This window comes from Sardina pilchardus, chromosome 13 (assembly GCF_963854185.1).
Source record: "Sardina pilchardus chromosome 13, fSarPil1.1, whole genome shotgun sequence".
In the NCBI taxonomy this organism is placed as follows: domain Eukaryota; kingdom Metazoa; phylum Chordata; class Actinopteri; order Clupeiformes; family Clupeidae; genus Sardina; species Sardina pilchardus.
Window position 1 is genome coordinate 19,099,891 of NC_085006.1, and position 20,000 is coordinate 19,119,890.

The window sequence follows — 20,000 nt, forward strand, 5'->3', positions numbered from 1 at the left end:
TTTGGAAAGAGACAAACAGATAACCGAGGCGTCCACTTTGTGTGTGTGTGTGTGTGTGTGCGTGGGTGGGTGGGTGGGTGGGTGCGTGCGTGTGTGTGTGCGTGCGTGTGTGTCTGTGTGTGTGTGTGTGTGTGTGTGTGTGTGTGTGTGGCGTCCACTTCATCATCTCCACTAGAATTCGAAGTGTTGTCTTAATGTTGAGCTAGTGGTGATACAGCATTTTATTTATTTGTTGTTCAGTTGTAGATCCCAGCAGAAAAGCAATCTATTTACATCTTAATTTGGCATAATAAGTGGTAAGCAAATGGTAGTGGGTTTAGCAAAAGGAAGCAGATTTGCTTGTGTGTGTGAACAAGGATATGTTATGAGGAAGTGAAGAAGGATGATGTGCCCTTGGGTGATCATCTGTCTGGTAGTATTTTGTCTCAACACTTTCTCCCCCATATCTCTCCCCATCTGACGTGCCTGCAAAACATATCTGTGAGTTTAGGGTACAAACAAGCGCGCACGCACACACACACTCACACACACAAACACACACACACACACACACACACACTCAAAGCAATTTACATGACTAGATGATCACATCCTCAGATTGAAGACCCCTGCCGTAGTTTCTTTCCACCCAGATTTAGCATAGGCCCATGCGTCATCATTACGGCCCATAATTCACGGGTACGGATACATATCTCACATTACACACAGGAAGCATGTTTGCATTGAAAAACAAAGACATTACACCTACACATACATACATGCATACAATACACACATACATAAATAAATAAATGCATAAATACATACATACATATGGTACACTGTCAGGACACACATCATAGGATAGAGTGCTGAGGGAAAGGTAAAGTGCCATATATGGCCCACATATCTGGCTGAGCCCGGGGGGACAGAGTGCGGGGACGGACCGGAGCGCTTTTAATCCGGCTGCTGGCTGGCAGGGCTGGCTGGGCTGGCTGGCGGGAAAATAAATGTCCAAATTAGGTTGGTTCTATAACAAGAGGGCTGCCAACCACAGCGAGTGCACTGCCCAACAAACCGTGGCTGTTATGCTCCATACCTTTTCTGTTTTATTCCCGCGTTTAAACTGGCCACGCAGTTTAAAATTGTTTTTTTTAAATCTTTGTATTTTTCCTACCTCCATGAAGCATGGTTTGTTTCTCTTCTATCTTCAATGTTATGCACACTCTCTGCTATCCTCTCTCTCTCTCTCTCTTGCTCTTTCTCTCTCTCTCTCTCTCTCTCTCTCTCTCTCTCTCTCTCTCTCTCTCTCTCTCTCTTTGTCTTCCTTTCTTTTCCCCTCTCTCAAATGGGAGTGTTGTGTGTGTGCTCTGTGTGATTTCTCCCGTTTGGGTCTTTTAGCACGTAGCCGGCGCTCTCTCCCTCCTCTCTGATTGGGCCCATTTTGTCAGCCCTTCATGTTCGCTAGCCCCCTGTGTGGATATGAAGGATTACCATGTCAGGCGCCTTCTCTGTTGTGTAAAGGGGGGAGTAGGTTGGAGGGGGTCAGGCAAAGGAGGCAGAGAGGGTGGGGGGGGGGGGGCGGGGGCCTACTTTTCCTTAGACCCATTTCTTTCTCTCACTCTTTTTACTTTTTTTTGCGTTCTAGTGCTACCTTTTTTCCCCTTTCCACCAGAGAATAGCATAATGTGTTTAGATAGTGAGCCCGTGTGTGTTTGTGTGTGTGTGTGTGTGTGTGTGTGTGTGTGTGTGTGTGTGTGTGTGTGTGTGTGTGTGTGTGTGTGTGTGTGTGTGTGTGTGTGTGTGTGTGTGTGTGTGTGTGTGTGTGTGTGTGTGTGTGTGTGTGTGTGTGTGTGTGTGTGTGTGTGTGTGTGTGTGTGTGTGTGTGTGTGTGTGTGTGTGTGTGTGTGTGCACGCATCTCCTTGAGGAAAGCCCTGTAGGAGGTGGTGACAGTCCTGCCGAGCGTTTCATGTCCCATGCCTGTGCTAAGGCCGCCAGAGGGCTGATCTCACGGCAGGTTCCGGAAGCAGTCTTTCTTTCCCAACAGCTATCCGCAGGGGTGCACACAGACATTGCCACGCTGAAAGGCTTTACTCTTCATTTAGTGGCTTCATTTAGTGCCTTCATTTTCTAAGCCTAAGTTAAGACTTGGCCATTTGAAAGAAGAAAAAAAAATGGAGGAGCACAAAAATGCAGAGTCATCTACCAAAGGTTGAATGTTACTGTCAATGTCTAAAAGTAGAATAGGGCTCAATCAAGAACGACCATAAATTGTTTTTTTAAAGTCCAGAATGCTTTTTCATTGAGTGCAGATAAAATCTGCTTTTTGTCTGGCACCAGAAAGGAGATATTAACCTTGAGGTTCTCCACTTGTTCTCCCAACTTGAAATTCAATTATTAGATCTCTTGCTATAGGAGTACAATCCTTCATACTGACTATGTCCTGACCTTCCTCCTCCTCCTCCTCCTCCTCCTCCTCCTCCTCTTCCTCTTCTGTCTCCACCATCAGCAACAGCCCGGCCCATAAGTACTACCTGGCCACCAGCCCGGTGACCGGGGCGGTCTACCTGTCGGACACCAGCACCAGGAAGGTGTTCAAGATCAAGTCTCTGAGCAAGGTGAAGGACGTGGCCAAGAACCTGGAGGTGGTGGCGGGCACCGGGGACCAGTGTCTGCCCTACGACGAGACCCGCTGCGGGGACGGGGGCAAGGCCATAGAGGCCCCCCTCACCAACCCCAGAGGTATAGTATGCTGCCGGAGGATTTGTATACTGTACATCACAATTACGTTTAGTAGACTTTAGATTGGATGAATTTGGTCTGGGGTTATGTGTGTATGTTGAAAGATATCTAATTGCAAAAAATTACATGATTCTGTCCTTGTTCAGAGGTAATTAAAGAGCTTAGGAGCTTGTCAAGGTTCTTTTGAGACCAGTAACGGTTTAGTCATCAAAGATATTTGTCCCTTATAAAGCAAGAATGTTACCGACCTTCAAGGAAAGTTGCCAAGGAGTTGCCAATCTCCTGCTGTGTGGATATGTGTGGACTGCTCTTTTTGATTTTTTATTTCTTCTGAAACACTCTTTAGTGAGTGACCTAAAATGTAATCATTAAAAAAAAAGCATTAATTCTCGATTTGACACTGAAGCAGAAGACACTTTACAGCTTCTTAATGGGGACTCCTTAAGCCACCAAGACTGAGAGCCTGCTTTTATACGTGTAGGGGAATAGTAGTGTTCTGATTTCGAATGAGTTAAGAGTCTGCACAGGCAAGTGCAGAATCGACCAGATCAATACACACCCATTCTCAAACATACGGCGATATCTCAGTCTCGGAGCACATGTTGTTGACTTTCTTCTGCCGAGTTTAGAGGAGAAGAAAGTGATTAGAGCCGAGGCCTGTCCTGTACAGGCTGATATTTGCAGTGTTGCGTAACCCGTTAGTTATTGGATTATATGCTTGAATTTGTCATGAGCAGAGGCAGCCGTCGCAGCAGTTCTGACACAAGTGTGTCAATAGAACTTAGTTGGGTGACATTTTATTCCCACAGCTGTGGGTTTTCAAAGTAACTTTTTTTTAGATGGCTGTCAGCTAAGCAAAATTGTAGCTTGTCCCTTATCATGGCAGCCTTCCCAAAATCTAATCTACAGGCTAACATGAAAATGTGGTCCATTTGGGAGCATTAGTACCCACACCAATCAGTTGTAGCACTCAACGGCAGGGGACAGAGATTGCAATAGCAGTACAGCACAAGAGAGACCCCAGACAGTTTTAGTATCATTAACAGAAGGGTGGCACATCCATCAGCGACGGCAAAAAAAGAAAAAGCAAAACCGTATGTGCACTTGTAGCCATATGAGGAAGCCCCAGTCCGCAGTTCCACAAGTTGCCTCTCTGGTTATTATAATGGCTTAGAGCCAGTGTGATCCCTCCCCTCCTGCCATCAATAATGAATCCGCATGGATTTTTTATTGGTTCCAGGGTTCCTCATTAAGTCGGATTGTCTCTACCGTGGAGTCTGCGATTTCTCAGCCCCGGCTCTTCTGTGTTTGTGTTTTGAGAAGCGCTTTTTGAACATCATTTAAATGCTTAATCAATAGCAGGCTCGATGGGCAGACTCATCGGGTTGATATTGCTGTAATTTGCGATGCCACATCTTCCTCTCCCCCTCATCTACCAATCATCGATCACCAGGGATCAATTAAGCCCTGTTGTTCAATGCAGCAAAATTACCCCAATTGACAAGCAATTTTCTTTACATCCAAGTCTCTATACGACATGGAAAGCACTCTCTCATGTCCTGGCTAAGTGTTTGGCGGTTTACCCAACAGGCATTGCGGTGGACAAGTATGGCGTCATCTTCTTCGTGGACGGCACCATGATTCGCCGGGTGGACCAGAATGGAATCATCTCCACGCTGCTGGGTTTCAATGACCTGACTTCGGCCAGGCCTCTGAGTTGTGACTCTGCCATGGACATCTCCCAGGTACTATTATAATACTCTCAAATACACACACAACTTTGGATAGACAAGTAGGATAAATACTGTAGCATGGCAAGATGAAGATATTGTTTTTTTTTTGTTTTGTTTGGGTTTTTTTGTTTGTTCTAAAAGCAGCAAAAAATAAAAATTAGACATAAACACACACACACACACGCGCATACACATTAAAACACTGGCCAAAATACACGGCACCACAGCCTCCCGGTTACAGCAGCATTTAGACCTGTAATGCGTTATGCGCCGCTATGTTAATCTCCCTCTGCTTGCTCAGAGGTGCTCTCCGCTCTGCCGGTCTGGGGTCAGCGCTGAGGTCGCAGCTTCAAAGGCAGCATGGCCAGTGCAGCGCAGTGCAGTGCTGGCTATGGGAGTGCAGCTAGGGGCGCGATGGGTGGGTGTGTGGTGGCGTGAATGCGGGGGGGTGGGGGTGGGGGGTGGGGCATGTAGCGTAGTGGGTGGTGTTAGGAGGCCGAGTGTCCCTCCGGGCCATCCCACACTCGCCACAGATGTGGCCTATAACTCCAGGGAGAAGGGGGAGGGGGGGGGGGTAGGCCCCCTGTGTGTGTGTGTGTGTGTGTGTGTGTGTGTGTGTGTATCAGAAAGGCTGATGGTGAGAAAGCAACACGGACAACCACAACCTCTGACCTCCATCAGCCACCACCACTCCCCTACCCCACCCTACCCCACTCTCGCCTTTCTGCCCCACAGCTGAGGGCACTTCTCCAGCTGAAAGCTGACTGTCCCCCCAGGCAAGGTGTCCACAGACACGCACAGGGGTATTGGGGGGGGAGGCGATGGGGGATTTCATGGCCGTCTGTGCCACAGTCCGGCGGCCTTTTTTGGGTGCATTACTGGTAGTTTTCGCTCTCCTTCTGCCTTTCATGGAGAAGCTGAGAACACTCAACAGCTGGGAAGAGGCTCTCTAGTTGTTCGTCAGTGAGGCCCACTTCACTGCCCTCTTGAGTGCATCAGGCAGCAGCAAAAGGAGAGAAACATTAAGGAGGGGGGGGGGGTGCACTATTGTCTGCAGTGACATTATCCCACAAATAGACCATTGCAATGGCCAGTGCTTCCATATCCCCCATTGCATTGTCTGAGACTGATATTGGCCATCGCTGACCAATTTTGTAAAGGTCACGAGAGTCGAGGCGAAGCCTTTTTTCGGGGTTTGCGGGACAGAAAAAGATAAATTTGGCGGCTGATTAATTTGTTGAGCCTTGCACAAAAGTCCAAGGTGATTTTTAAAACCGTCGTCTGTTCCCGAGTAATTTCCAGGCCTGCGCGGAGAGACTGTTTGTACTCTCTCAGATTTCCATTAGGAATCAATGTATTTCTCTGTGGGTCCGGCTCTGATTCATGGAAATATTATTCATGGCTAGCTTGTCTGGCCTCAGCTGCATATTCAGAGATTTCTTAGACCCGCTCCTTCTCCCTTTCCAACTCGGTATCTCCCTCATCCTGACGGCTCTTGATTAAATAAGTTAGCGCAGAGTTCTGTGATTTTCACAGAGTCGATGTTGAAGCATGTAAAAACAATCGTGTTAGATAAATGTGTCGGCCCTTTTGTCATTTCTCCTTTTCGTTCGGGCGTAAGATTACATACCAACCCCCTACTGTGTCCGTCTATGGTTTTTTATATCAAATGACTGCAGAGCTGTTTATTGATGCAAAAGTATATTTGACACTGGGTATCAGTTAACTGCTGGTTGAGGTGTTAAATGTTAATGTAACATTGCTGTGTGTCTGATGTTGAGGTGGTCTATGTTAATGTAACATTGCTGTATGTCTGATGTGGAGGTTTTCAATGTTAATGTAACATTGCCGTATGTCTGATGTTGGTCCCCAGTGCCACTCCCTGCCTAGGGACTCTCAGCTTCCAATAGAGAGCTATCAGTTCTTTCCTCCTCTTGCCGAGAGAGATGGAAGGGAGATCAAAAGAGAAGACCTCCAGGCACCCATTTCGATCCAACCCCCCCCCCCCACACACACACACACACACACACACACACACACACAAACAAACACATACACATACAGTACAGTACACACTTCAATACACATACAGTATTTCTACATCTCTACCAAAAAAACGAATATCTCCTGAGGTGTTGAGGATATGCCCCCAACAGACATCGACACACACACACACACACACACACACACACACACACACACACCGAATCACCATCACCACCACATGGCACTGACAAATCACAGCCTGTGCTAGCCAGAGACTCTGAGACAGTAAAAAGCATCCATTAAATTTTCATCAGGCAGCACGTGCTTCAAACACTCGCCTTGGCATACTTAAAGCCCTCCACTGCTATTCTCACCCACTGATCACTTCTCTTCTCTCTCTCTCTCTCTCTCTCTCTCTCTCTCTCTCTCTCTCTCTCTCTCTCTCTCTCTCTCTCTCTCTCTCTCTGCTCCCTGGCATTCTTCTCTCTCTCTTCATCCCAACCTGTCCATCTCCAGTTTCATCTTTTTTTTTCTCCCTCGTTTTCCTCTTGCATATTCTCTCTCTCTTTCTGTTTCTCCTATACTCAATACTTTGCCACCTATCCCCACCTCTCTCTCTCTCTCTCTCTCTCGCTCTCTCTCTCTCTCTTTCTCTCTCTCTCCATCCTTTTTTTACCTCTCTCTCTCACTTACTCAACCTGTTTTTTTTTTTTTTTTTTTTTTTTTTTTTAAATAAAACTAATTTCTACATCATTCATTGACCATCTTATTAGCATCTGAATTCCTGGGTTGTCTCATCCATGAATGATATGTATGCATTTCTTTCTTTTTTCATTATCCATCTGCTGGGTTCTTATCTTTCCTTCTCCTTCTTTTAATGTTCCCCATGAAGCTCAGTCTTTCCTGTGCCAACAACAACCCCCCCTTCCTTACCCCTCTCCAGAGCGTGCGTGGTGAATGTTTTTTTGAACCCGGAGAGGATTCGTATTTATGGTCTCTTTTCATCACCATTTGAAATGCCCTCGCCGTGATTAAGTCTGTTTTTTGAACATGAATATTCTCATCACCCCCCAGTGCGTTTAAACTTAACGGAGAGGAGAACGGCAAGGCGTGCCTGGAAACATCAAGTCAGAGCTAAAAGACAGAGAAAACACACACACACACACACACACACACACACACACACACACACACACACACACACACACACACACACACACACAGACATTTAAATCTCACTTCAAGGGTTATATCTCTTTTTTTGGTTTCTGAGGACTTCATCAAGCGCATATTGACAATAACATCTGGACAGAGTTGGAGAGAGCGTCTTCAAACAGGAAGTGGGATTATGTGGTTTTTCCTTTCTTCTGTCTCTTGAAGACAGGCATCAGCTTGATAAGAGTGAAGGCTGCGGGGATGCTTTTATTGAAAGAAGATGGTGACGACCAGGGCCGGGGAGAGGTTTTATTATTATTTATTTATTTGTTTATTTATTTATTTATTTATTACTGAACGCGTGCAGGAAAACAGATCTGGGTGACATGGCACACTGCAAATATCTGTCGGTGGGGGTGTGATTTCTGGAGGACAGTGACAGCTTTCTGAGTGTCAGGTCAAAGAAGGCTACGATTAGATTGGGAGGGGTGGATGTGTGTGTGTATGTATGTATGTGTGTGTGTGTGTGTGTAAGTATGGTAGAAGCTTGTGTTCATAATGTATGTGCATGGTTTTGCGTTATGCAGAAGTGTATCAGCCCTATGTATGTATGCATTTGTGCATGTTAGTATATGTGTCAGTGTATGTATGTTGTTGTGTGTGTGTGTGTTTGTTTGTAAATTGTGTGTGTGTGTGTGTGTGTGTGTGTGCGCACATGTGTGTTTATGGGTGTGTGTGCGTGTGCACGCATTTGTGTTTATGGGTGTCTGTGTGTGTGTTTGTGAGTGCAGAGCTCCCCTCATCATTCACCGTGGTGTGAAAACCCTTGCAGCCCACTCCCCCGTCCTCCTCCGCGCAGCCAGGTCATGAAATATTCAGCGTCCTGTGCTGACAAGAAATGGGTTTTATGGGATGGAACCCCCCCCCCGTCTCCCGTCCCCCCGGCCCAGCCGGCCCTTCTCCGTTCCCCCGGTCCCCATTCCCCAGCCAGCCTTCCCGCCTGCTCACTCACTCACTCACTCAGTCACTCACTCACTGCCCCCCCCCCACCCCCAGTAAATGCACCTCCTCTCTGAGAATCATACACCTGCTGCTCTCCGTTTACAGTGAGCTGTGTGTGTGTGTGTGTGTGTGTGTGTGTGTGTGTGTGTATGTTTGAGTGTGCCTGTGTGTGTTTGAGATTGGGCCTGTGTGTGTGTGTGTGTGTATATTGGAGTGTGTATGTGCGTGCATGCATGTGTGTGTGTGTGTGCGCTTGCATGTGTGTGTTGGCGTGGGGGTGAAGGACCATGTGACGCTGCACGTCAGACCTTATAAAACCTCTCCCCGTCTGACACGAGATGAGGAGCAGCGATTTGATGCGATGTGAAGTCGCGTGTGTGTGCCTTGACGTGCCCGTGCAGCACGGGCTGATCCGCTGTCAAGAGCGCACACACCCATGGCAACGGGCAACTCTGGCCAGTCAGCCGGCCAGCCAGCCAGTAGGCCCCCAAACCCAGGGCCGGAGTCCAAGCCGTCACTAACAGCCTCCCACCCCCCCCCAGATCAATTGTGCCATATACCTCAAGATATCGACAGCCGAGGGCTCTGGGAAGCGAGGTTGGCGGCTGTCAGCAGGGCAGTGGTGCTAGTTTGATGAGGATCAACTGCCCTCAGCGTTTCCGAGAAAAGCGTTGCCAGGTGTTATTGAGTGGGGCAGTGTTTTATGTAGCGGCTTGAGGTTCCAGTTCTCCTTTTATACGAGGCCAGGGGCTTTTTAGATGAGGGGTAAAAAAAAAAAAAAAACAGGCCTGAGATCCTTGGGCTTGTGAAAAGGAATTTAATACGGTAGCCTCTGCTTATTCATGGTTATCTGCAGAAGAAGGAACAGGAAGGGAGGGGGAAAAAAACGATTTCCCTCAGGCTTGTTTCTCTCGCACAAGTCAGCAGTTTGACATTTTTATTTGATTTTTTTGCTGATGCTCTCTTTAACTATTGTCAGTTGAAGGTTACCTTACTCAATGCCTGACCAAAACCTTCACAACCCTTTAAAGCATCGCACTGTAAACCACTGGATGCAAAAGTTACAGGAACAGCAGCATGTTGTGACACTTTCCAAACTTGTTTTTCAGACCGAATCGTCAAACAAGGGCGTGTGATTACTCTGCAATGCGATTTAATCATTTGAATTATAGTCTAGTGAGCAATGAAATGGGTTTAAAACTTAATGCAGACTGCATTAGTGGGGTCCTTGATGCTTGCAGAATTACTACCTGACAATTTCTTGGACAGTTTGGAGCCCGGATAACACTAAAGGGTCCTTGCTCTAGTGTGGTAATTTCTTTTGAAAGGCAGTGCAATCTTTGGTCAGGCAATTTCCCCATTTCAAAAAGCAACAGCACGGATAACCACTCAAATTCATCCAAATCAATTTCACTCTATTTAATTCCATCTATAAATACTGCGCTTGCCATCTTTGCACGTTCCTGTTTAGGGTTTTTTAATCTTTCCTCGTTGCCAGAAAACTAAACCAGACGTTTAATCACTGCTTGCCCGGTTTCGCTGCCAACGCTACTGATGAAACCAGGCGTTCGAGACTCACCCCCTCTTTGCTTAGTTGTGTGTGCAAGCAAGCTAGGGAAAGCGCAGCAAACAGGTTGGATACACAGCCACCTCTGTGTTTTAAAACAGATAGCAGTGTGATTCACACAGTATAATGCATCAGTGTATTGGGGGCACAAGGTAAAGCCTGTCTGGCTGTGATTAGTGAGTCTGGCTTTGTTTTCCAAGGACTCTGTTCACCAGCGTGGACAAATAACTTGGCTTTATAAACGAGCGGAGGAGAGGATTCGCTGGGCGCGTTTGACGGATCCGCACACGTATGCGTTGTGGCACGCAGACTGCACATGATCAATGCCTCGTTGCAGTGGCTTGGGTTAATCTGATCATTTGACTTTGCTTTTCCTCGGTCCCATCCCCCATCCTCCAACACACATGCATGCACACACACACACACACACACACGCTTGCACACACATGCACACTCGCACCTTTTTCGCTCGGTATCAGTGTTGGATCTGTAGAGAGAAAAAAGAATGTGTATTTGCTGTGTTTTCCCCTTTTAGCTGAACCATGGGCACCCATTTTCCTCGCTTTTATCTGATCATCAGCTCTCCGCTATGAAACGCTTTGCCCTCGCAGGCTCTCGGCCAGAGAAATATGCTCCACCTGATTTCGCATCGCCTTCCCTCTGGTGGATAACCTTTGTGTAAACCCCACTGACTCACACTGTGGTTTTTTTTTGGTCTCAAGGATGCTCAAATGGCAAGATGAGATCCAAAAGAGGCAACAATCAGCCAACAATGGTTTAAGGTTGAAACCCACGCAGGTTTGTGCTGATCGCAGGTGTGTTTTGCCCCTTCTTCAGGTGCGGCTAGAGTGGCCGACTGACCTGGCCGTGAGCCCGATGGACAACGCTCTGTATGTTCTGGACAACAACGTGGTGCTGCAGATCTCGGAGAACCACCAGGTAAGCAACAAAAAAAAAAAAGCCAATATTTACCTGTCCTGCTGCCCTGTGTCTTGGTATGCCGTCTGTAATCTTTTTTTTATATAACTTTTATTTTTGGTATTTATTAATGCATATACAAATACATTTCAAAGTAGACCATAAGCCCTCCCACCCCCCACCCCTCCCTTCCCACATGGGTAACAGCAAAATCATCAACACAGCACAGATATGACAAATTTAAAAGAAAAAAAAAGAAAGAAATGGAAGTTTGTTCTGTAATCTACAGTAAGTGCTCTCTCTGTCTGTCTCTCGTGACGTTGTCCAGGTGCGCATTGTGGCGGGTCGTCCTATGCACTGCCAGGTGCCCGGCATCGACCACTTCCTGGTCAGCAAGGTGGCGGTGCACGCCACGCTGGAGTCGGCGAACGCCCTGGCGGTGTCGCACAGCGGCGTGCTCTACATCGCCGAGTCGGACGAGAAGAAGGTGAACCGCGTGCGGCAGGTGTCGACCAGCGGCGAGATCTCCCTGGTGGCGGGCGCGCCGAGCGGCTGCGACTGCAAGAGCGACCCCAACTGCGACTGCTACTCGGGCGACGAGGGCTACGCCAAGGACGCGCGGCTCAACGCGCCCTCCTCGCTGGCCGTGTCGCCCGACGGCGAGCTGTTCGTGGCCGACCTCGGCAACGTGCGCATCCGCTACGTGCGCCGCAACCGGCCCTTCCTGAGCCCGCTCAACATGTACGAGGTGTCGTCGCCCATCGACGACGAGCTCTACCTCTTCGACGCCAACGGCAGCCACATCTACACCCAGAGCCTGACCACCGGCGACCACGTCTACAACCTCACCTACACCGGCGAGGGCGACCTGGCCACCGTGACCGACCTCAACAAGAACGTGGTGACCCTCCGCCGCGACGCCACCGGCATGCCCATCTGGATCATGGCGCCCGACGGTCAGACCTTCTGGTTCACCATCGGCACCAACAACGCCCTGAAGAGCGTGGGCGCCCAGGGCCACGAGCTGGCCGTCATGACGTACCACGGCAGCTCGGGACTCCTCGCCACCATGAGCAACGAGAACGGCTGGACGACGTTCTACGAGTAAGTAGCAATAAAATGTTGTTTTTTTTATTTGTGTCTTTGTTAGTATGAATGTAACTCTCATCCTGCTTCCCTTTGAAGAGCCCATGTTGTTGAAGTTCTTCCATGTTCTGGTTATGGCACCCAGCAGAGTTGATTGTGGCTAAAAGCTTGTATTGGAGCCTGTATTGGGACTGTGTTTTTATAAATAGCAGCTCCATCACAGTATGAGATGCTGCAGAGGCCGGACTTCCTCTTCCAAATGGACTTTGCTGGTACTCTGTTTATGCGTTACTATGGATACAGTGACTAAGTTGATAGGAATTGGTGTTCTGAGGGTGCTTTGGCCAATCTTGGATTCCAGGCACGCTTGGGCGGAATAGTTGCTTTCAAAGTTAGCTCTGACGGGGACAAATATTTGCTGAGAATTTATTCTGTCTTCGCTCTCGACGTTATTGGCTCAGGGACTTGATATGTTTCCTTCAAATATTTCTGTCATTCATTTTGGATTTGTCGTTCTCACCTGCAAAGGAAATGCGAGGGGCTCTCAAGTGTATAATCCTGTTTGCTGTAATCACACAAAACAGGATTAAGGTTTTTTTTAAGGAAACTAATTTAGCACATATTTTATCCCAGTTTAGAAGTCAGGAGTGCACACAATAAAGCCTCATTTTGGCTTCTTTTCAGTGTTCCTAAATTTTCCGGATGCTCCTACCAGCACAGACGGAATTGATGTGTTTTGATGTTTGAGTGGTGGAGGATTTTGATCAGCTATTTTCATTTAACAAGTTAGGTGACGATTTGAAAAGAGTCAGGTTGAGCCGTCAGTCCTCAAAATGCATTGACTAGCCTGAGCCTCTTTGGGATGTTGACTTGTATCAGAAGTGAAGATTATTCTGTTTCGTATTCCTGTCCTGAAAACAAGGGTCAACTCTGGCCTATACTGTATGACTGGCAAAAAGCCACAGCAAGCCTGATGCATCCGGTTTGTAACCTGATGGCATCTTTTATCCCTGTAATTGCGCTACATTTCATTAGCCATTCATAAGCCCCCTTTATCATGTATATTTGCCTCCCTTGCAAGCTGATGAACAAATCAGGAAAACAACCGTGTTACCTCAATACATGCAATTAGATAAAACAACGCTACGATTGCCATTAGGAATGGTTTCATGAATGGTGTTTTTCTGGGCAATTAGATTTTACCATTGCATCCCCCCATCTCTGACACAGAGACACACACACACACACACACACACACACACACACACCCCTTGGGTAAAGCAAAGTCTTGCATGTAATGAAACGCTTCTCTCGTTGCGCTTGCATAATTAGCTTTGAAGGTCAGGTCCTTACCCGAGGGGTCAGCGGCATAATCTCCACCCCTTACCCCACCACCGCCGCCACCACCACCGCCCCATCAGCAGCGGCGGTGAAGATGGAGCGTTTATCTGTCCTCTGATGAGGCACGCACACACGCGGCCAGCAGAGAGCATTGTGCTCCGCCGCGCTCCGCTCCGTTTATCGCGCCGAGCACCTGAGCTCGTTAATTACGCCTTCTTTACCCTATTAGAAGTGCTAATTGTTATTGGACAGAATAAAGCGGGAGCGAAGCCTCCATCCTCCAGCCTCCACCCTTCACCATGCACCACCCACCAACACGGACAAGCGGAGACAGTGCGCTTGCGGTGTTTTTTTTTTTTTTTTTTCAGCTTTTTCCAGCGTGCTTCCAGTCCTTTGTCTCTGAAGTTGGTTGTAGATAGTGTGAGTGGTTCTCCTCAGTTGCTAGTGTTGATGCTGATGCTGCTGAGGTGACTCTGGTAGGCAGATGCCCTTTTGCTGCCGAGGGTTCGTCTGTAAATATCAGAGCTGCAAACCACAAAGTAAACAAATCGCTGGCCGTTCAGCTCCACTTGAACTCTCCCTCTCTATCTCTCAGGCTGCTCTGCTTTTGTGTTTATTGTATTTGTTTATCTGTTTGCTTATTTTTATTTATTTCTTATCTAATCAAGTGGTACAAGGCAATTGATTGCGCAACATTTTTACCGACTGCCCAGAAGAACCTTTGTGGATTAGGCAACCTTATGTTTTGGGGCAGTTGGCAGCCCGTGCTTGCCAGTCTTGGACGGGCGCGAGGTTCTAAATGCATATTGGGGCAGTTGGGAGATTGAATTGGATCTAAGGCAGACGTGTGGTTATAAATGAGGGGGTCCAGAGCCAGGCTGTATCAGTGGGGTCAGACCACAGAAGTGGAGTTTGATGGAAATACTGTAAAGGAACCGCCCAGACAGTGGAACGCGGAACACATTGGTGAGGTTCCATCTCGGCACCTGAGGAGACTGGTCCCAGTTATGGATGAAGGTTGGCTTGTGTGTGTGTGTGTGTGTGTGTGTGTGTGTGTGTATGTGTGTGTGTGTGTGTGTGTGTGTTTGAGAGATAGAGGAAGAGAGGGAGCCAGAGAGAGTGTGTGTGAGAGTAGAATATGCAGCTGGTCATAGGCCCTTGGCAGTGGTTAAAGGTTGAGGAACACACATGTGACTGTCAAAGTGAAGCTCTTCAGGCAGACTAAAGGATGGTATCCAAGGGGAACTCCATGTGCTCTCTATCCCCTCCATCTGTGTGTGTGTGTGTGTGTGTGTGTTTATTTGTGTGTCTGTGTGGGTGTTCGTGGCTGAGCAGGTGCCTGTGTGCACTCTCCTGTCTAGCAGAACCTACTGGCTAATAGGCCTCTTAGTGTGAACTGGGCCGGCTGTTACAGAGAATGTTCTGGCTGCTTGGGAGGCTCTCTCGCTCTCTCATTCTCTCGCTCTCACGCTCTAGCTCTCCCTCTCTCTCTCTCTCCCTCATTCCTTCTCTCTCTCTCTCTCTCTCTCTCTGTCTCTCTCTCTCTCTCTCTCTCTCTCTCTCTCTCTCCCCCCATCTCTCCTCTCTCTCTCTCTCTCCCTCCCTCTGTCTCTCTCTCTCTGTTCTGGACCCTGCAGAGAGACTGAGGGGTTGTGGGTCACTGATCAGAGCCAGACACGCAACAGTGCCCAGGGAAGCTGGAGAGAGCCAGAGATTGGAGGGGTAGAGTTTTAGTGTGTGTATATGTGTGTGTGTGGCTCTATGCGTGTGTGTGTGTGTGTATGTTGGAGGTGGCAGGAGGGTGTGTGTGTGTGTGTGTGTGTGTGTGTGTGTGTGTGTGTGTTGGAGGTGGCAGGAGGGCGTGTGTGTGTGTGTGTGTGTGTGTGTGTGTGTGTGTGTGTGTGTGTGTGTGTGTGTGTGTGTGTGTGTGTGTGTGTGTGTGTGTGTGTGTGTGTGTGTGTGTGTGTGTGTGTGTGTGTGTGTGTGTGTGTGTGTGTGTGTGTGTGTTGGCGGGGTGACGGTACAGCTCCCGGCCTGGCTCTTCAGCAGGGTGTGGGTCACTTTGCGGTAGCCTCACACTGCCAGGGTAGTGCACTGAAGTCCCTGGGCAGGGCACTAGAACCAGACAGTGCTCGGGTCTGTGAGAGCCCACTGCTGTGTCTCTCTGTTGCCACCACTCAGGCACTCTCTCTCTCCCCCCGTAGTCACTTCTCTGCAGTGTTGCATTTCACTCCTTTTTGTTTTTGTTGCTGGTCTGTTTTTTTTGGTCATCCATTTTAGACAAGATATTTTCTTTTTCTGTCTGTGAGTAGTTTATGCGACGGCCATGTCTACCCCTGCGGCACAGTGTATTTGTTCACACATTATTTGTTTGTGTGATTGTTTGGTTTGTTGTTTTGTTTGTTTGTGTCTTGTACTGAGTCACTGTGGACTGGTGGCACCCGCGTGAAATCAGAACAGCTCGCGGCTTAGCATCTGTGCATCTCTAGTCGGCCACTGATGCCCCTGCCATGGCCCCCCCCCCCACCCCCCCCCCCACACACACACACACACAACACACTCAGACACACACACACTGAGTGTCTGGGCCGCTGTGATGCTCTATTCCCCCCCATTCACTCGTTCACTCGCTCGCCACAGTTTTTGCAGCAAAGCGCCTCCGATTTGATTGAACTGGGGAGATGTAATCTTCCACCATTTCCAGCCCTCCATCTCTTTTACTCTATCATTTCTTCTCTCTTTTCATTCTTCTCTACCAGACACTCTCCGCATCCCTTTTTTTATATATATATATTTGATATGTTTTGATATATTTGGATAAATCTGGAAGAGGCCCGGCGAGTTTTTTTGGCAGCGTGAGACAGAGTGCTATTCCGTTATCTCATCTATTTGTCTGTTATTTTGACGTCGGCGAGAGCTCTTCAGCTGAAGATAACCGCGCTTGTGCTGGCTCTCTCTGGCGGGCGATGTAAATTCTCACGTCCATCCCGACTCTTATTTAGGTGGACGGACAGAGTAGAGAGAGAGAGAGAGGGAGGGAGAGAAAGAGGGAGAGAGAGAGAGAGATGGAGAGATGGAGAGGCTCTTAATGATGAGCTCTGAGTACACAGGTTGACCTCTCTCAGGAAGTGATGCAACCACAGGGTTGGGCTGGAGATGAGGATGGTTATCCACTACTCTCTCTCTTCCTCTCTGTCTCTCTCTCTCTCTCTCTCTCTCTCTCTCTCTCTCTCTCTCTCTCTCTCTCTCTCTCTCTCTCTCTCTCTCTCTCTCTCTCTCTCTCTCTCTCTCTTTCTCTCTGGCTGACTCACCTGCACAAGTACACAGCTTCTGCCTCTTCCTCTTCCCCATGGACAGGAACAGTAGGACTGCACACACATACGAGACAACTCTCTCTTTGTTCCCCTCTTCTCTTTCTCTCCTTTTCTCTCTCTCTCTCTCTCTCTCTCTCTCTCTCTCTCTCTCTCTCTCTCTCTCTCTCTCTCTCTCTCTCTCTCTCTCTCTCTCTCTCTCTCTCTCTCTCTCCCCTACTTCCTCCACACACACACACACTCACACACACACTCACACACACACACACACACACACACACAACACACACACACACACACACAGTATTACACACCCCGTATTACACACCCATCCCCTGCTTATGTACATTTCCATGTGCACACATAAAATACATATTCCGCTCTCAGATATATGCATACACCCAAATAAGTGAACATTTCTACACACACACACGCACACAGACACACACACACACACACACATTTACACACACGCACACACACACTCAAGCACACTATCTTTGTTGATTGTGTGGTGATTGTTGTTGCCTTCGTGTTTTTATTGTGCCCTTTGGCTCTGCTGCCGTTGTGAATTCTGTTGAACACGACTGGGAAATGTGCATGTCAGGCTCCACTGTGAGAGATGATGAGTGTTATAATGAAGAGGAGATGTGGACTGTGCCTTGATAAATGTTCTCTCTCTCTCTCTCTCTCTCTCTCTCTCTCTCTCTCTCTCTCTCATCTCTCTCTCTCTCTCTCTCTCTCTCTCTCTCTTTCTCTCTCTCTCTCTCGCTCTCTCTCTCTCTCTCTGCCCTCTCTTATGTCTATGGGCGAGATCTTCTGGGCAGATGATTATTCACAGATTGTTGGCGTGTTTTAGTATGTGAATATGAACTATATTTTATGTATGGTTATTATTTATTATTTATGTGTTCTTTTTTCCCTCTCCTGTTGTTATGATGTTCGTCTCAAGGATGAAAGTCCATGCCCTCAGAAATACAAGCATTGTTGACCATTTATCTCTCTCTCTCTCCCTCTCTCTCTTTCTCTATCCCTCTATCCCTCTCTTTGTATTCCATTTATCTCTCCCTTCGCTCTGTATCTCCCTCTGCCCATCATCCTTCCCACAATCTCTTTCTCTCTCTCTTTCTTCCTCTCTCTCTCTCTTTCTGTCCTTCCCCTGCCCCACTCCCTCCTCCCCCCCATCCCATCTCTTCCTCCCCCATCCCTCCTCCTCCTCCTCCCCCTCTCCTCTCCCTCGCTCTGCCTCTGTCTCCGCTCCTCTGCGCTCTGCAGGTATGACAGCTACGGGCGCCTGACGAACGTCACCTACCCGACGGGCAGAGTGAGCAGCTACCGGAGCGACATGGACAGCTCCGTCAGGGTCCAGACCGAGGGCTCCAACAAGGAAGGACATCACCATCACCACCAACCTCTCCGCCTCCGGAACCTTCTACACGCTGATGCAGGGTAGGGACGGAGGGGGCCGGCGGAAGCAGACAGCAAACACACACACACAACACACACACACACACACACACACGTGTAGGCGCGGTGCGCCCACGCAAGTGCACACAGTTAGGCTCTCTTATGTACTGTGCAGGACTACACACACACACACACACACACACACACACACACACACACACACATAGACAAACTGTCATTCCCTCTCCTTCTCTCTCTCTCCTTCTCACCCACACACACAGAGACACACACACAAGTCCTGACGTCACTCCCCACACATTCTCAGACATTGCTCAGTGGACTCATAGACATGTAATCTCTTGCAAACACACAAAGCACTCACCCCAGACAATGTGACTATATCCTCTTGTACATACACACAGCGCCCTGCCATGTGGGGTATTTACTGTACATGCATTCACAAAACACAGTGGCGTTGCACACAACAGGCAGCGTGAGCCTGTACAGTAAGTGCAGGCAGCGTGGGGCTGGTGTGTGTGTGTGTGTGTGTGTGTGTCTGCTCCATTGATCCTGAAGGTCCTGGCTCTACAGGATGGGTCCCGTCCCGGGTTCTTGGGAGTGAGAATGAGCCATCGATTTACAGCACCCCGTCCACCTCTGCTGTTGCTGCAGGTGGCAGCTGGTTGGCACAAGTCTGCCCTCTGTGTGAAAGACCGAAGCCGTGCCATGGCAGTGTCAGGGCCGGGGGGGGTGGGGGTGAGGTTCAGGAGGCCCGGAAGGTGGGCACCATGGCGGGGGTGTAAAGGGGGGGAGGTGGTTAAGGAGACAGGTGGCTGTGGCAGGAGCTAGTTGGTTCTTGCCTACTTTGGCATTTTTACATCCTGCTTTGTGGCCGACCCAACTGGCCCTCATTGATTGCCGATGGAGGGCTTTGAACTCGGGCGGCCAGCCACGCATCCCTCTCGCAGGGGCCGTAAAGATCTTTGTGTTCCTCCGTCGCCTCCGTCCTCCCCCCTCACTGGCTTTGGATTGCAAAGGCCAGCCAGCCCACACACATTGATCCAGAGGTGGGGACCAGTGGATATTGCGCGTGTGTGTGTGTGTGTGTGTGTGTGTGTGTGTTGGTATGTTGCTTGCGAATGTGTGTGTTGTGTATGTGTGTGTGTGAGTATGTGCGTATGTGTGTGTGTTGACATGCATGCAGATAAGTACATTTTATGCAGATTTGTGTCTGTTTGTGTGCTTGTGTGTGTGTGTGTGTGTGTGTGTGTGTGTGTGTGTGTGTGTGTGTGTGTGTGTGTGTAAGCCGAGGTGACAGGTCCTGGTGGCACTGCGCTGAGGTTGAATGGAGTGGTCATCTCAGTGGGCTGACCTTGCTCTGGACATCTGCTCCACTAAGAGAGGGGCTCGGAGCCAGACAGCCCCATACTTAATTAATACACCACAGTTCCATTAGCGCCCTGTTCTTTTTTCACTCCCTCTCTCTCTCTCTCTCTCTCTTCCCTCTCTCAGTCTCTTAGCCTTATTCCATTATCTGTCTCTATTTTGTGTGTGCGTGTGCGTGCGTGCGTGCGTGCGTGCGTGCGTGTTTGTGTGTATGTGTGCGCTCGAGAGTGTGTGCGTGTGCGTGCGTGTGTGTGTGTGTGTGCGCGCACCTTTTCCTCTCCATGCTCTTCCCATCCCCCTGTCTGTCCACACTGACCTTGCGATATGGGCAACTTGTATCCTGCTGTGTGCTTGTGACTGTGTGTGATGGTGGGTGTATGTATCCA

The 20,000-nt window shown here is 48.7% G+C and overlaps 1 protein-coding gene across 1 annotated transcript in view; it reads left to right on the forward strand.

Annotated features, from left to right (window-relative positions):
* The window catches only part of tenm4 (teneurin transmembrane protein 4), a 150,163-nt gene that overhangs the window by 104,256 nt on the left and 25,907 nt on the right, over positions 1-20,000 (forward strand). Inside the window, 6 exon segments of the mRNA XM_062552929.1 lie at positions 2,490-2,722; positions 4,313-4,467; positions 11,003-11,104; positions 11,412-12,187; positions 18,097-18,211; positions 18,213-18,270. Coding sequence (XP_062408913.1) covers positions 2,490-2,722; positions 4,313-4,467; positions 11,003-11,104; positions 11,412-12,187; positions 18,097-18,211; positions 18,213-18,270 — 1,439 coding nt within the window.